The following is a 17763-nucleotide window of genomic DNA, read 5'->3' as shown; positions in this document are numbered from 1 at the left end:
AACAGTATGCTCACGTTGTGAACACATGCAGGAGACAGAACAGGTGCACACCTGTTACACACAGACGTGAGCGCATGCACGGCTGCAGTCTAACAGTCAAATCAGGAATGTATATTAGAATTAAGCTACACTTTTCCACTATGTACCCACAGAAATGTTGGGATTTAGGGAATGTTATGATGGCACAGTACAGTGATATTGTTGATTGTGAATATCTCACAGCCTGACATTTGCAGCATGCAATTACTAACCTTTTTTGTTTGTTTGTTTATTTGTCTCCAGAAGGTTAAAGGAAGAAGCTGTCACAAAAGCAAAGACACTAAAGAATGGCATAGCCTCACACACACTGCTGGTAAATCTCACAAACACACACACAAACCTGCTGGGCTTTCTCCAGATTTAGTTAAGGTCACGTTAAGTCACATGCACAACTTCCCCCCACTCTATTGTCGGACTGTTTTAGCCAATGACCTCTCCACTCCTGGGGCATAAAAATGGATTTCTTCGAAGGACAGACCTGCCAAGAAAGTGCAATAAAAGCTGAGTGCCTCTACAATGCCACAGCAGATCCTAGCATGATTTACATACAAAACCTTCATTCACGTTAACTTGGAGGATGTTCCAAAATGGCCACGAAAAACTATGAAACCGAGAAAAATAAAAAAACAACAACAAAAAAAACCTGATGGATCTGTTTGGATAAATGCAGACACATCGGATTTTTAACGTTCCATCTGCAACCACTTGTCCCATTAGAGATAATGGGATAACCACTAACGGGTACAAACGATAATGATGTTTTTCATCACAGAAAATACAGTAATTTTTGTCAAAAATAAGTCTATCATTCAGTCTGCACTGAAATGACTTTTAGCTCATCTTGAAGTTATTTACACAGCATTAAAATCATTGAAGATAATTGAGAACGCATGCAAATGCATGCATGAACCTTGCCTGTGCTACAAAAGTACTTTTTTTTTTAAGTTGTAAGTCTATTTTCTCACTCGTTGTGTCTTTATTCTTTGCTTTCATAGAGAATGGATTCTCCACCAGAATGCGTGTTGTCTCTTTCATGTGAGCAGCTGCAGTCTTCACCGACGTTGCCATCCCTGGACTACAGCCCTCAGGCCTCCTCTCCACATACCCGGCTGTCCCTACCTGACAGTCCAGTTGTCCTGCCCATTCATAGTCCTGAACCTTCACCAAACAGTCCAGATTCCACACCTTACTTTGACCTTTCTCCCTTCCCCCTGCACCACGATAGCAGCAACAATCAACGTGATGAAGAAGATGATGATGAAGATGACGATGATGATGGTGATGGGCTGGATGGAGTCCCCCCTTCCCCAACTCCAGCTGTAGCTCTGTTCCCAGGAGGAGGGGGACAAGATGCTGGATGTTTGGACAGCTATCCTCCCGCCACACCGTCAGCGCCGCTCCTCGGGTTTGGAGCCCTGGAGCTAGCTCTGTCATCAGGGCAGAGTGGAAACTGCAATGATGAGCTGGACCTCCAATTATTCCAGAAGGATACAGTTACCAGGGCAGTACCTGGAGTGGGAGGGACCTCTTCAGGGCCTGCACTCAGGTTTCCCTGTCATGTGTGTGGGAAAAGATTTCGGTTCCAAAGTATTTTGTCTCTTCATGCACGAGCGCACACTCTGGACCGTGACCGCCGAGCTTCTGCTCTGTACCGAACTGGACCTGCCTCAGCGTCTTTAAAGCAGCCTCTCAAGGTCCAACAGAACCACAAGGACATAATCCAGAACCACAGGAGTCACATGAACCAGTGTTTACTAACAGGGCCTCTAATCCAGCATCTCACAGAAGGAGAAGTAGCAGATGATGAGGTGAAAGCTCTAGGTGATGGTGTAAAAACAGCCCAGAATCCAAGTTTTCTGCTGGATGAAAGCACTCCATTAACACCTCCACTCACTGAGGATCCTGTGCCTATAACCTCTCCTTTATTTTCTAATCCTTCTACAATTGTGGAGGCTGCCTCCACACCTATAGCATCTACATTTCGCTGCCATGCATGCAAAGGAAAATTCCGCACAGCGTCAGAGTTGGCACGCCACGTCCGCATTCTCCATAATCCATATAAGTGCATTCTTTGCCCATTCTCTGCCAGCCAAGAGGAAAGCCTCGCATCTCACCTACAGGAATGCCACCCTTCCCCTGAGGTTCCAACCTTGACACCTGTCCTCAGTTCTAGGTCCGTTATTGCAACCCCTGACACTCCTGTTCCAACCCCGACCCACACGCCAGCCTCAACACCCAGTACTCCACAGTCAGCAGTAACAAAAACAGCGTCTTCCCCACTGCCAGCATTTCGCTGTGATACCTGTGGACAGAGATTCACGCAGTCTTGGTTCCTCAAGGGCCACATGCGAAAGCACAAGGACTCCTTGGACCACAAGTGTCAGGTTTGTGGCCGTGGTTTTAAGGAGCCTTGGTTTCTCAAGAACCACATGAAAGTGCATCTCAACAAGCTTGGGTTGAAGGCAGGATTGGGCAGTCTTGGAGGACCAGCATGTGCTGAGCAGCTGGCCAAAGGGTCTTCAGGCAGTCAGTCTCTCAACACCCTCTATTCCAGCCTTCTTCTGGCTCAGCGTGGAGGAGGAGGTGGGAGAGGTAGACAAGGAAAAGCAGAGAGAGGGATGAGTGCTAGTAAATCAGCAATACTGGGTTACCTGGGGTTGCCTAGTGATGGCGGTAGTGCCAGCTGCATGGAGAGACTTCAAGCAGTGGCTCAGGTGGCAGAAATGGGAAATGGTAGTGGTAGTATTGGAAGTCCCTCAGGAACAGACTCAGTAAGAGGCACAAGAGCTGGCACAGGTGAAAATACAGCACTGGTGTCTGATGGAGGGGACCAGACTACCTGGTGGCAGCTAGTTGCTCGCAGCTTGACAGTAGCTCAGCAGCAGCAGCATAGACCCCAGCAGCAAAGTCAGCAAGGCCAACGAGGCATAAGTCGGAGCTCTGTCATCACAGAGACTGATCAAGTCAGATCTTACCTGGGCGGCATTGCTCCAAGAGAAGAGGCTGCAGGTGCTGGAAGTGCAAGTGGGCCTTGGGAATGCCCGGACTGTGGAAAGTTGTTCAGAAGCCTACAACAAGTAGTGGTTCATGCTCGTGTTCACACTCAGAGGCCCCACAAAGGAGGGAGTGCTGAAGAGGAAGGGAGCGGTGGTCATAGAGGTGCAGACGTAAGCAGAAGCAGCACTGGAAAAGTGAGACAGGAATCTCAACTACACGGTGGTGGATCACAAGTGGGAGATGTCAGGCAGGAATCTAAAATCCACAACAGTGGAGAAGGAGAAGCTACAGGGTTTCACTCCAGCATGTCAGGCTTCAAAGGTAGAATCACTTTACCTTTTTTACCTTTTTTTCTAATTAAGGCCATGCGATTTGTTGTGTGTTACCAAATTTGAGATTGCCTTGGGACTCTTCACACGAAATATAAACCTGACCTGCCATTCTACCCCTTTCAGGACAGAATGGCTTGACAGCAGTCTCCTCCGTACCTTCAGTTGCCAGCAGGGAGCGAGTGCGTGGTCATGGGATAAAAGACTGCCCCTACTGTGGAAAAGCCTTCCGTTCTTCACACCACCTTAAAGTACACCTGAGAGTTCACACAGGTGAGAAACCGATGCCAGTTCAACAAACCACAGTCACTCAAACATAAACACATTCCTGGGAGAATTTTAATGAGAACTGCTGTGTTTGTACTAAATCATCATTGCTGATTTAGGAGCTCATATTTTGTTGCATGCCTTGCTGATGAGTATGTAAGGAAAGGAAAGGTTGAGCGAGGTGATGGTGAGGGGAGGTGATGGTCTAGTGGTTAAGGTGTTGGGCTTGAGTCCAGAAGATCATGGGTTCAAATCCCCACCTGACTGGAAAATCACTAAGGGCCCTTGGGCAAGGCCTTTAATCCCCTGTTGCTCCCAGTGTGTAGTGAGCGCCTTGTATGGCAGCACCCTGACATCGGGATGAATGTGAGGCATTATTGTAAAGCGTTTTGAGCGTCTGATGCACATGGAAAAGCGCTGTATAAATGCAGTACATTTACCATTTTACCATTTGAGCCTCCCCTGCTCATCTCAGTTTTTTTAGTACAAGGCTCACTTGTGGCACAAGCCTCTACTTAAATTTAGATGTCTAAGATTCAGAGGACTTAAAAAGAGAGGTTTTTTTAGTATTACTGTGTCTCCATAAGGAACATGATGTGAAATTACATACTCAAAAGATTTTTCCAGAATAAGTTTGGGTAATTCTTGCCGTTATTCTGGGTCTTTCAAACCAACCAACCTATAATTATGCTGAATTTCAATTCCAAACCTTCACCTTTATTCTGATCAGGCATGTCAAACTTTTTTCTCCTTAATCCCATTTGTGGTGATAGGTAAGCATTAGGAATGCCCAAGGCTCTCTCCAATCTTAATTAATGATAATCCATATTTATAAGATTGTCAGCATGAATCATTGCCACTTTTAAAATGATCATTGCTCAATATACTTGATCAGAATTAATTAATACAGCTCATTTTCCCCGATGCCACCAGGACTGTCTATTAACTGGAACATGTCTGGCAAAATACTTGCAGCATTTGCTTTTGGAATCCTTCTTGGCTTCAAGAAAGATTAAGATTGCCCCTCAACACTCCTTTTTCCACCATTTTTGAATTTATATATATTTAGTGAATAACATTTACACTTTTCACATGCACTACATTTGCAGTTTGATGATATGCCTCAAGCATCAATGTCTCCCTTGTTTGCTTTTTGTGTACGCCAGCAATGTGAGTTTTCAAACAGTGATGGAATACTGCCATCTGCCTTGAAGATGTGGAACTACACGTCTCAATCACAAATTGAACATATTTTCTTGATCTCATTTTCATCAGGTGAGAGACCCTATAAATGTCCGCACTGTGACTATGCGGGTACTCAGTCTGGCTCACTGAAGTACCACCTCCAGCGGCACCACAGAGAACAGCGCAACTCTCTGTCAGCTTCCTCCAATACCTCCTCCACCAATATCACCTCAACCTCTGAACTGGCCATGCACCGTCGAGCCCAACTCAATCACTGCCTGGGCAATAGAGGTCCAGCAGACACCCCCAACTCTGCAGCAGGCCAGCAGCCGTGGCTTATGGGTCTTCCTGACCAGAGGGAGCATCGAAAAGCCTTGGCATCTCTGAGGGATGTTGACTTGGAGACTCAGTACAGGTATCTTTCGGGGGTGATGGGGGCCCTTTACCAAGGTGGGATGGAAGGAGCCTGGATCAGGGAGTCGCCCCCGCCTAAAGCGCCTAAAGTGTCTCGTCGTAAACCTCTCACCACTAGCCGAATGGTTCAGCAGTCAAATGAAAGCAACAAAGAAGGATCTGTATCTTTAAATCAAGATGGTGGATTTGAACCTCTAGATTTATCCCGTCGTCCATCACCTGGATTTGGAGGGATGGAGGAGGATGGAGTCACAAGTGGAGGTGAAGCAGTCAGTGTTGATGGTGGTGAAGGCAGAGGGGATGGTGCAACTGGGGTCAAATTGAGTCAGTGTTTGTTTTGCCCATTCCGCACTTCTTCAGGAGAGCTAATGGCCATGCATCTCCAGGTCAACCATACCAGTAAGTCCAGGCGCAAAAGGGGTTCTTCTACCATCTTGGAAGATGGCGAAACCATAAAAATCACCAAACCCCGCATCAACCACTCCAATTTTGACTCCATGGCATTATGGAAGCACATTAGTGAGGCCAAGTCACATACTTCACAGGAGGAATGGTCTTTAGCCCAGGCTCAGATCCACAATGGATTCTCTGTTGATGCAGCAGAACAGCTGGGTGGGATTCTTGATCACTCACACTCTAACCTCATCTCAGTATCCAGTCTAACTGACAGTCCAGTGTTCAAGGGAAACATGGTGATGGATGATGAAAACCAAGAGCAAGAGGCAGAGGAGAATTTGGTGGCACCAGAGGACAACAGTAGTCTGGGGGATTCACCAGGGGTGGAGCAGGATCTGAGAATGTCTCTTGCTCTTTTACCAGTCCTAAACTCCAACCACATGGTAACAGAGGAGGAACCAGTCTTAACTAACTAAAAACATTCCGAAGAAAGTTTGTGATTCAGCTACAAAAGTAACAAAATGGAGAGGAGTGAGACAGTGGGTTTCAAAGTTAGATGGCAGTTTCTAGTTTTTCAAATTCATGAAATGGACAGCAAAATAATAATAATAATAATAATACAACCTCAAATCAGAAAAGGTTGGGATGATATGGAAAATGCAAATTTAAGATCTATAATTTTTTTTAATCTATGTTTCAGGTGCATGGGAGTTAAGTATGGTCGTTTAATGGGGTGGTCTTTAATCAAAAGTATTTTGGTGGTATTTTTGTGACATATGTCACAAATATATTAAACAAGCTGTGTTAATCCCAAATGACGTTTATAGCAGGATAATTTCTGTGAAAACACTCAGAATTGTTGGATTTTGGAAATATTTAAATGTTAAATTTCAAACATGAATATGTAAAAGGCAGATTTAAAAACGTATTCCATGATTTGACCACTTTAATACTTATTGTGATCAAGACTGAAATCAGGAATACTTTACTTTTAGGGGAGGTGATGGTCTAGTGGTTAAGGCATTGGGGTTGATCCAGAAGATCCTCGGTTCAAATCCCTGACTGGAAAATCACTAAGGGCCCTTGGGCAAGGTCTTTAATCCCCTATTGTTCCCGGTGTGTAGCAAGCGCCTTGTATGGCAGCACCCTCACATTGGGGTGAATGTGAGGCATTATTTGTGAAGCACCTTGAGCATCTGATGCAGATGGAAAAGCGCTATATAAATGCAGTCCATTTATTTACCATTTACTTTTCAAATCTGCTCCATATATAATATCTGTTCCAAAATATATCCATAAAACATAGTTTTATCTGCAGGTTTACATGTGTTAACAAATAAGTGACTAGTGATCATTCAACAATCTTTCATGCCTGAGCTGTTTGCAGTTTTAGCACTAAATTCTGTGGTTCAAACAAAATCACGGTTTAGAATTTATTTCAAATCACATTTATCTCTGGTCTCCACACGAAAATAATGTTAAAGTAATGTGTGTCCTTGAGAAAAGTTGAAAAGCAGGTGTGTGACTTAGAAAGCAGAAGAGTGAATGAGAAGAGAAAAAATTTTAAAACAAAGCTGCGGCCCTTCCTGAGCCATGAATTTTTTTTTTTTTTTTTAAGGCAAAACTCTCTGTAGTTATACGACCAGCATTATTCACTAAACATAAATCAAAGTCCACAACAGCCAATGGAGGACCAAAAACGTCTGCATTTTAATGGTGGTGCACACACATCGCACATGCCAGACCGCCTTCAATATTTTATCAACATTAAGTTTGTTTAATTTCAAGCAAATGATGGCAGTCTTAAAACATCACTGTACAAATTTTAAATCATTATCGGCAGCATCACTATTGGGTAAATATCCCATCCATAAAATTGTACTAATTGATTTAAAGTAGACCTGCATTGAAATAAATGCAGTCAGATCTTTGGACCAAAAAATGACATATTTACACATAAGATCCTTCTGAATGTAGTCAAGTAAATCTGCAAGCCCAGATCTGTCATTCAACAGAGAAATCTTCATTTAAAAATGACAACTTTACAGCTAAAATTTAGCCCTCCGCAAAACTGTCAGCACATCCGGGACGCTGCCGAGACATCAGAGAGAAGACCCTATCCCAGCATGCATTGCGCGCGCCAACTGTAATTTGTGGATTTACGTCAGTTTGCATCTGCACCTTTTTCTTGTCTTATACGGAAGGATCTACTTTTTTTTAAAACTTCATATTGTCTTGCGGCACGTTTAGTGAGTACACATTTTTTTTATTTGTGCTTGAAAATTATTTTGGGGGACTTTTTCATATGCCCGTTTGATTGAGTGGTGTCGCATTGAAAATCTACTGTCTTTCGCCTCCGGTGTTACCGTCACGGGTTACGGAGGCGGGACCCGCAAAGAATCCAAGTCATTAAAAAGATATAAACCTCTCTCAGCGGCCACGGAGCTCTGCGGCTCCGATTACCGAGACGTGCGGCGCTGCGGAAAGTCTGTCCTTGCAGCAACAAGTGTCACTGGCCGCTCCGCATCAAAACAGTGAGCGTATTCTCTGGACTTTTGCCAAGTTGGCTGCACCTCCATTCAGTAGACAGGGAGGTGGTGCCGACTGCACAGCAGACACGGGGGTGATGTGAGTGGCCCGCTTCGGCGTTTACCGAGCACGAACACTCAGTAAGCGCAGCGGAGGCAGAGAGAGCGAGGCGTCGGGGAAGAACGTCGCCCGCTGTCGATGTCGCCGCTGATCTGAGCATGCAGAGCTGTATCTCACATTCATTGCTGCTTACTTTTGGATGTTGAAACCAGGATGTGTATAACAGTAACATTACTAACAGATAAAATCAATTTCAATGCGGGATCGGACTGAAGGCGGGAGCGCTCTGTCTTCTGCCGGACGTCACTGCAATGACCCGGATGTACAGACAGTTTTCGCTGAGGGCCAAATTTTAGCTGCAAATTTGTCATTTTTAAATGAAGACTTCTCTGCTGAATTACAAATTTGGGCTTGCAGATTTACTTTACTGCATTCATAAGGGTCTTATAAATACATATCAACTATTTCTTTCTGAGATCTGACCACATTTATTTTAATGCAGGTCTACTTTAAAACAACCTTTGCTGTTAACTTGGTCATGCTGTCTCCTGCTGTTGGTGGCAGTAAGGCGGACTAGTCATATGGGAAGTTTTAAGTGTCATTTGTGAATGTAACTCCTTATTGCAGTTAGTGACAAAGATTTTATAAAGTAATGTGGTTGTACAACCCCTGGCAAAAATTATGGAATCACCGGCCTCGGAGGATGTTCATTCAGTTGTTTAATTTTGTAGAAAAAAAGCAGATCACAGACATGACACAAAACTAAAGTCATTTCAAATGGCAACTTTCTGGCTTTAACACTATAAGAAATCAGGGAAAAAAATTGTGGCAGTCAGTAACGGTTACTTTTTTAGACCAAGCAGAGGGAAAAAAATATGGAATCACTCAATTCTGAGGAAAGAATTATGGAATCATGAAAAAACGCTCCAACACATCACTAGTATTTTGTTGCACCACCTCTGGCTTTTATAACAGCTTGCAGTCTTTGAGGCATGGACTTAATGAGTGAAACAGTACTCTTCATCAATCTGGCTCCAACTTTCTCTGATTGCTGTTGCCAGATCAGCTTTGCAGGTTGGAGCCTTGTCATGGACCATTTTCTTCAACTTCCACCAAAGACTTTCAATTGGATTAAGATCCGGACTATTTGCAGGCCATGACATTGACCCTATGTGTCTTTTTACAAGGAATGTTTTCACAGTTTTTGCTCTATGGCAAGATGCATTATCATCTTGAAAAATGATTTCATCATCCCCAAACATCCTTTCAATTGATCGGATAAGAAAAGTGTCCAAAATATCAACGTAAACTTGTGCATTTATTGATGATGTAATGACAGCCATCTCCCCAGTGCCTTTACCTGACATGCAGCCCCATATCATCAATGACTGTGGAAATTTACATGTTCTCTTCAGGCAGTCATCTTTATAAATTTCATTGGAATGGCACCAAACAAAAGTTCCAGCATCATCACCTTGCCCAATGCAGATTCGAGATTCATCACTGAATATGACTTTCATCCAGTCATCCACAGTCCACGATTGCTTTTCCTTAGCCCATTGTAACTTTGTTTTTTTCTGTTTAGATGTTAATGATGGATTTCCTTTAGCTTTTCTGTATGTAAATCCCATTTCCTTTAGGCGGTTTCTTACAGTTCGGTCACAGACGTTGACTCCAGTTTCCTCCCATTCGTTCCTCATTTGTTTTGTTGTGCATTTATGTTTGCCTTTAACAACCTTCCCATGTTGTTTGTATTTGGTCCAGAGTTTAGACACAGCTGACTGAACAACCAACATCTTTTGCAACATTGCGTGATGATTTACCCTCTTTTAAGAGTTTGATAATCCTCTCCTTTGCTTCAATTGACATCTCTCGTGTTGGAGCCATGATTCATGTCAGTCCACTTGGTGCAACAGCTCTCCAAGGTGTGATCACTCCTTTTTAGATGCAGACTAACGAGCAGATCTGATTTGATGCAGGTGTTAGTTTTGGGGATGAAAATTTACAGGGTGATTCCATAATTTATTCCTCAGAATTGAGTGAGTCCATATTTTTTTCCCTCTGCTTGGTCTAAAAAGTAACCTTTATTGACTGCCACAATTATTTTTACTGATTTCTTATAGTGTTTCTTAAAGCCAGAAAGTTGCCATTTGAAATGACTTTAGTTTTGTGTTATGTCTGTGATCTGCTTTTTTTTCTACAAAATTAAACAACTGAATGAACATCCTCCGAGGCCGGTGATTCCATAATTTTTGCCAGGGGTTGTATCAGCTATTGATGAATGATGGTTCCTGGTGCAGTGCTGTCTGAGGGGAACACAGATCACAGGTGTTCAGCTTTCACTTTACGCACTGAACATTTCTCCCTCTACAGTGCATGTCAATCAATGATTTAAGGAATCTGGAGGAATTTTAAATTTTTATTTTAGGAACATCGTATTTAAACATTTAAATTTTTTCACGCATTTGTTGACAAGCTGAAGAAATTATACCCATCTTTGCCCCTCCAAGACTCAGTTTTTAGTGGATACTGCTTTTGTACCAAATCATGATTACAATTTACTGTTGACATTGCCTGTTTGAAATCACTTCATCCCCCCCCCCCCCCCAATTCTTTTTTTGTTTTTTTTGTTTTTTTTACATCAAACTGCCCCCAACCCAACTTTTGTGGCATGTTTGGTAGGCCTGAAATGCAGGAATAGATGTATATTAGATTAAATTAACATATAAACACACAACATGAAATATTGGTCTTACATTGTCTGCAATGAATCAAAAGTTAAAATATATGTAAGAATCGTGTGTGTGTGTGTGTGTGTGTGTCGGGGGGGGGGGGGGGGATTTGCACTCTTTATATTGTCCTAAATTTTTCTGATGTTGGGTTGTAATAATAAAAGTTGGTATTGGGTTCCCTCTGATATTCATCTTCTTGAGATAGCTCTGACAATGTCGTCCTCCACCAGAAACATTTATTGAGCATGCGGATGCATCTTTCAGGGTTTTCAAGCTTTCTTCACATCAATTTTGATGCCGAGTTTTTAATATATTTAAATAAAGAAAGAAAATGCTCTTGGGCAGGTATCATTCCAGAGTCACGCACTCCTTATTCCAGACTAATAGTGTATATCCACAATGATTGTACCGACCAGCTATGAAGAGGCAGTCTGGACTGATCTGAAACCTCAAATCCAGTTCCTCTTCAACTCTGCAGAAAGATGCAGAAAATTTGCAAACTGTGAACCTCAGCTAAGTTATTTGATGGCCCATTAAGGCATGTGGTAGCTTTTAATGACTGTACGTCACTGCCTTGTTCATCTGTTTGTAGAGGGTAGTCATAGAGAGGCAGAAAGAAAAATGAACTCTTTCTTTTTAAAGTGCCAGTTCATGTATGTTGTGAAGGGAGTCTGAACATTGAGGCTCTGGTGGGTCACTCATTTTATCTGAATATACAGTTTTAAGCAATTCAAGGTGTATTTGTTCAAAATGGTTCTTAAGTCTTGTGAATAAATTGTAGCCTGACGTCCTTGAAAAAGACGGCAGCCACGTGTGGCTTGAATAAAGAACTGTAGAACAAACAAACAAACAAAAATTATCAGCTGTAAAAACTATATAATGTGCTGAAAGAGGTCAATGTAAGGTCAGAGGTCAAAATTCGGTGTTTACAATGGTGCTGATTATCGGATTAGTTACCGAGGCAACTCAATGTCCGAGATGTGAATAAATGAACAAAAGACAGAATGAAAGTCTGGCTGAAGGTTTTAAGGACACCGCTTGAGCTTTGAACACAATCATGTGACACACTGCAGAGACTTGAGACTTAGCTGTGACAAAAAAGAACATTTTGTCTGTTTACGAGAGCAGAAAACGAAAACAGTATCCCTGCCCAAGAGAAACAAACTGTACTCGTGGGGAATGGTGTCTTTTAGATGAGTAGATTCCCTCTTTGTTTTTGTTTTTATATATATATATAAAGAAAAGACAATGGTAGGAGTAATTAAAACACTAACAAATGCATAGACTTCCCAGTAGAATATGTGTAGCTTTTGTAAAGACAAGGGGAAAAAAGCAGACAATTGTTTGTTTATTTTCATTTCAAGATGGTTACAGAAAAAGGTTATTAATATAGGTAATACTGATTATAATGTTTGTGAACTAAGACTAGTTGGAATGTCTATACAGAGCACTGTGCAAAGTTTGAGTTCCCAAAGTAGTTGTTTTTATTTTGACTTTATGAATAGACCAAACATTTTTCAATGGAAATCGATATTTCTGTTGTGTTGAGTGTGAAGCTGTGGTTTCAATATATTTACCCCTAATCAGTTTGAGGAAAGAAAGAAAGAAAAAAAAAAAAATCAATCCTGTATCTTGTCATTGATGTGGTTGTTAAAGTCACACTGACATGAAAAATGTCTTGTTCAAATTTTTGTTTCCTATCAATGCTCAACACATCCTGTGCATTAAATGCATGTTTATAAAGTAATTTTTAAAATTCCTTTGACCATGATGGCAGTGAAGCGTAAATTTCAACAGTATTAGTGGAAAGAAAAAAATTCAACTGTATTAAACTTGGAACACTTCACTACTAGAAGTAAAAGGGCACTCAAAAGCTGGTTGATAATGGGGCATATCCCATAGTGAGACATCTCATTTATGCTCCCCTCATTTATCTACATGTTTGTTAAACACGTTTTTTGGTTGATTCAAGTATTTTTATTTTTTTTAATATTGTGTTTTACACTATGGTTTTCTCATCCATTCAGGAGTCAACGTTTTATTTTGTGAATGAATTAACATAAATCTACTTTCAAAGTGTTAGGGGATATTAAATAGGTTAGACTGAGGTTGGAGATGTGTGTTCCTTTTTGCCCTACCTGTTGAAATTTAAGCAGCTCTCACACCTGCTGCATTATGGTGTTGAGTTTTCTCAAGTGCCGACTTAGCACGGCTCATCAATGGGTCAGGGAGGCTTACCCTTGACTGTCCCAAGTTGAGGATGGGTTGGGCTGTGGTGGTAGGGAGCTTGACCAAGTTGTGGACAAAAACAAGAAGACTTTTTGGACTTGTTCTCAGCCGGGTCAAGGGGTCTGGCCAATCAGTGCTGAACATGACCAAATGAGAACTACTTGAAGAAATTGGCAGAGGTGCACTGAGTTGTAACTTGGCATGTTATAACGCCACACCTGGCCAGGTGTGAGAGTTGCTTGAGTCATAAGAAGTTGGGGGAGGACAACATTCATTTTCCACAGTTAAAAACTGCTTTGAAGGAATTTGCTCCATGTTTGCTAAGCCTACCCACTTTCAAAGAGAATCAGTCTCAATCTTATTTGTTTTGGAAATACCACATAAGGAACAATTTTCCATCTCTGTGTGACTTTAACTTTCGCTGCTCATTTTTGCATACTGTTAAATTTTGAGACGTACATATCCTTTTCATGTTTAAAAGTTTAAAGAACAGTTAACACTGCTGTTAACACATACTGCCTACATTGTGTTGGGGTATCCACTGACTGGAACCACACCTTAATGTGCATTAATGTGTTTGGTTTTTGTTTGTTTTTTTGTTTGTTTTTGTTGTTTTTTGAGCACCTTATGAGTTTTGTAGTGAAAGTCTCTTAGTGGTGTCTCCTTAACAACTACTGTCAAAGCCACTGTGCCTTCTGTTTCAAGCACTTCCTGGTGTACTTTGTAAAACTCACCAAAAGCACTTAGCTGAAATTTACACTCTTTCTTCTCAGTCTTTCCACTTCCATGTTCATTTTCCATCTTTGACTCCTCCAAAAAAAAAAAAAAAAAGAAAAAGAAAAAATCCTTATCATCTCAGCTAATTTTCCTAAGCTTTCCTGAGAGACATTTCTCACACTAAAATTCGCTCCTACTGTTCAGGCCCATTTGGCCTTAAACAAGGTCACTAGACTTTAATGTTAAGCTCTAGCATAGCTAGAGGCTGTGAAAAAAGGGACTAGTAACCCTTCCAAAAGTTAAAAGAAAAAAAAATGAAAATGCAGGGTTAGACTACTTTTGGTCTTAAAACTAACTTATTAAACCAAAGCTAAGTCTAAGTGGGTGATCACACTATTGATTGGCCAAGAAAATATTTATCTGCACAGTCTTGCAGAATGGGCATGACTACACGATTGGCAGCGTAGTCTCCTGACTGAGCCATTGTGGAATCAGCCTGGATCATCTTGTTGCATTCATACAACAAATGATTAAACTCACTAAACGGGTAGAGTCAGTTCATGTTTCCACAATGTACACATTATAATCAACTACTCACAAATAAGCTGGTGTTTGATCCTCCTACATGCAAACTAACTGCCTGTAGGATTGGCAGGCCAGTGCAGACTGCAGTAAGGTAGCTAGCTAGCTAGTACTGTTGCAAACTGGATAAATAAGAAATATTTATTCTTACTTTACAGTTCAATTACAAACAAGCGAGCTGTTTTTGGATGTTCATACTCCAATAGAACTGGAAAAGCTGAAAGCAAATTCACAAATATTTAGCTTAGCAAATATTTATTTGGTGGATCTGTTCAAATTCATAGACAGTGGTCGGCACAGCTAAGAAAAAAGTTAGCTTCGATAACTGCTAATCCGGTAAGTGAAACCTTAACTTTCATAACGCTAAACTGATTAAAAAAAATAATAAAATAGCAGAAGTTACAGCTAAACACTAACCGCTAACTTTTAGTATTGACTCTACGCAGTCAGCTAAGCCAGTTTCGAGATAAGCACTGCAAATGCTGTTGGGTAAATTCAAAGGCGATCATAAAACCAAAAACAAACAAAAAAACAGAGCTTCTGTCTTTGTGCACCTGGCCCGCTGCTATGAAAAAAAAGAAGTATCATTACTTTCAACATGCACCGACTCAGACAGTGGGCAGGAGACATGAAGCGCAAAGCACCTTTCACTCATGGTTTCATTTAAAACCAACTAATTCTGGACAGTTTATCAAGATGAGAGTTTTAGGCACAATATACAAAGAGTTTTATGTTGGGATGTTAATGCTGTTATTCGTGTGCAGTGCAGCGGTTAAATTGCAACCTGATCATCAGACAGTCTCAATGCGAACTCTCTGAAATTTTCAAGACGTGAAACTTCAGTACCACACAAATTACAACTGGTCTATTCACACTCCCATCCAGTAGATGGCAGTGTTCTCTGCATTTGGGGGGGTGATGAGAGCAGATCATTTGAATTGTCCCATAATGTCTTTTGGCACATGTCTGTTTAAGGCTCAAACCTTCAGGAATTAGTGCATTATTTTAAAAAATGTGTAATGTCATATTTTCACTTTGTAAAAATGATAGAGTTGCCGTTAATTTTAATAAATTGTCCAGAATTAGTTGGTTTTAAATAAAACCTTGATTGAAAGGTGCTTTGAGCAACATGTCTCCTGCCCATTCTGAGTATCATGTTGAAAGTAAATGACTTTTTTTTTCTTTGCAATAGCAGCTGGCAGCCGGTCTGCCCCCTTCTACTGGGAGAGGACTGAGTTTCTCACAGCGGTCTGTTTATTGCAAAACATATGACAGGAATTAACATGTAGGATTTTAGGTTTTACAGATGTTTCTGACTGTTAAGCTTTATTCACTATGCCAGCAAAAAAAAAAAAAAAATGTTAGCGGACTGAAAGTTAGCAGAACCAAATTTAGCGGAAGCTAAATGGTCCACTAATGGTTTTCACAGTTAGCTGAAAAGCTAATCCGCAAAAAAAAGTTAGCTTCACTAATTAGCAGTTAGCGAAACTGTGCCCACCACTGTTCATAGATCATGCCAAATTACAATAAAATACACCCAGAAATCCTGTGCCAAAATGCTAGTGTGACCAACCCCTAAGACAAATTATATTTAATGCCCTGAGGTGCCAAAACATGTCTGTGGTGACACTAAAGTATAAATCAACAATTGACATTTTTTTCCACGTGTTCCTTTGTCTCATCTTTCTCATTCTTTCAACACAGTCTTTCTCTGTCACACTTTATCTTTCTCCATCTCTCTTCCTCTTTCGTCCGCTAACTGTCAATCTCTAGCACCACTTGAAGGTGACGTGTACTATCTGGTATTGAGGCCTTTATTAGACATTTATTTCAGTTTGTGTGGTGTTTGTTCAATGCTACTGAGATGGAAAAATGCTCGTCTCATAATAATATTATTATTATTGCTTTGGCATTATGGTAAAAAAAAAAAGAGAAACGTGTTGTTGAATGTTGTACAGATAGCACTAGAAATGTTGTGGTCTTTTGTTTTTAATGAGAGCACAAACCCGAGCGATGGTCCTTTCTACTCCTCCCTCTAGCAGATGGGAATAAAGCAAAATGCCAATCATTTTTGTCGTCCAATGACAAATTACTTTGTTGATGACAGATTTTAAAAACAGACCCTTTTGCTGTGAAGCAGCATGCTCATTTAAAGAATACTTTACAGTGTAGCTGTGACTCCATCCTTAATTGTATTTATTTATTTATTTATTTAAAATATCAAATCCTGCCTGAAACTACGTGTTTACAACTGAGCCAAAATACTTCCTTTCTTAATGGAATGGCTGGTTTATTTTTTAAAGAAACACAATTTAACTAAGGTTCATATTCTTCTGGTGGTGCCCAAGTGGTTAGTGTGCTTGGTTTCAGTGCAAAAGGTCCCCAGTTCAAACCCCACCCCTGCCACATTTCTTGTTGTAATGTGGAGTTGTGTCAGAAAGGACATCCGGCATAAAAGCTGTGCCAAATCAACATGCAGATCCACCTTGGATTTCCTTTGGCAACCCCGAGCACAAACAAGAGAACAGTCGAAGGGACTTGCATATTCTTCAATAATTATCATAATTGTATGTGGATTTTTGTGATTCTTGTGTAATTGTAGCTGTAGAGATCTGAATGGTGATTTTGGATTATTGGGAAAAAAATGTCAATTGTTTTTTTACTGAGACATATGCCCATTTTTGTCATATTGGCAGCCATTTCAGGCCAGACATTTCTAATTAATTAGAATTTTTCACAAAAAGTAGGAAGTTACTGTGGGGACATTCTTCAAGATCAGCCAGCTATGAGTCTAGACTTGAATCAGACTTTATTTCTTTTTTAAGAAAACACTACAAGATGTTAGACTTGTTTCCGACATGTTGACTCACCAGTAAAATGCTTCCAACTGACTTGAAAATTTTTCACAAAGTCAGCTGTCAGGGTTACTTAGCCCCCTTCCAGATTAAAACCATCTTTTCAAACATGATTTGGCTCCTTTTTATGTTTAAAAACACATGTAGAAATATCTCTGGTAATAAAGTAACTGCAGGTGAGCACATCCTACATTTACATCTGTCAATAAGATGTCTAATTCTATAAAATGACAAATCTGTAAGAGCTGAGGGGGCCACGCTGGGTTTGGGCTCTTGTGTAGTTGACTGCCATTGCAGTGAGGGAAAACTGATCTAACATAGTAGTGACTAATATGACTTTGTGGACAGATTAAAAAAATAAAATACATTCAAAATAAATGCAAACAAATCAACTTTGTCTTTGTGTTATATTTTATATATAGATGAATTTCC

The 17763-nt window shown here is 40.8% G+C and overlaps 1 protein-coding gene and 2 long non-coding RNA genes across 5 annotated transcripts in view; 2 read left to right on the top strand and 1 right to left on the bottom strand.

Moving 5' to 3' along the window:
• znf219 (zinc finger protein 219) overlaps positions 1-6545 on the top strand; it is a 24869-nt gene extending 18324 nt beyond the window's left edge. Inside the window, exons 2-5 of one of the 3 annotated variants that reach the window (XM_034164231.1) lie at positions 286-352; positions 1035-3357; positions 3492-3638; positions 4908-6545. In XM_034164231.1, coding sequence (XP_034020122.1) covers positions 1038-3357; positions 3492-3638; positions 4908-6103 — 3663 coding nt within the window. In that variant the 5' untranslated portion in view covers positions 286-352; positions 1035-1037 and the 3' untranslated portion in view covers positions 6104-6545. Of the gene's footprint in view, positions 1-282; positions 353-1034; positions 3358-3491; positions 3639-4907 lie in introns of all 3 variants that reach the window. The other 2 variants (XM_034164232.1, XM_034164230.1) reach the window with 2 other exon arrangements.
• LOC117504736 lies at positions 996-16587 on the top strand. The gene is made up of 3 exons (XR_004558893.1): positions 996-1009; positions 9192-9197; positions 16181-16587. It is a non-coding gene; the product is annotated as an uncharacterized LOC117504736 (long non-coding RNA).
• LOC117504735 lies at positions 16367-17763 on the bottom strand. The gene is made up of 2 exons (XR_004558892.1): positions 17564-17763; positions 16367-17501 (listed from the first exon to the last, which is right to left on the bottom strand). It is a non-coding gene; the product is annotated as an uncharacterized LOC117504735 (long non-coding RNA).

This window comes from Thalassophryne amazonica, chromosome 23 (assembly GCF_902500255.1).
Source record: "Thalassophryne amazonica chromosome 23, fThaAma1.1, whole genome shotgun sequence".
Lineage (NCBI taxonomy): Eukaryota > Metazoa > Chordata > Actinopteri > Batrachoidiformes > Batrachoididae > Thalassophryne > Thalassophryne amazonica.
This window is presented reverse-complemented; position numbering and strand designations above follow the sequence as displayed.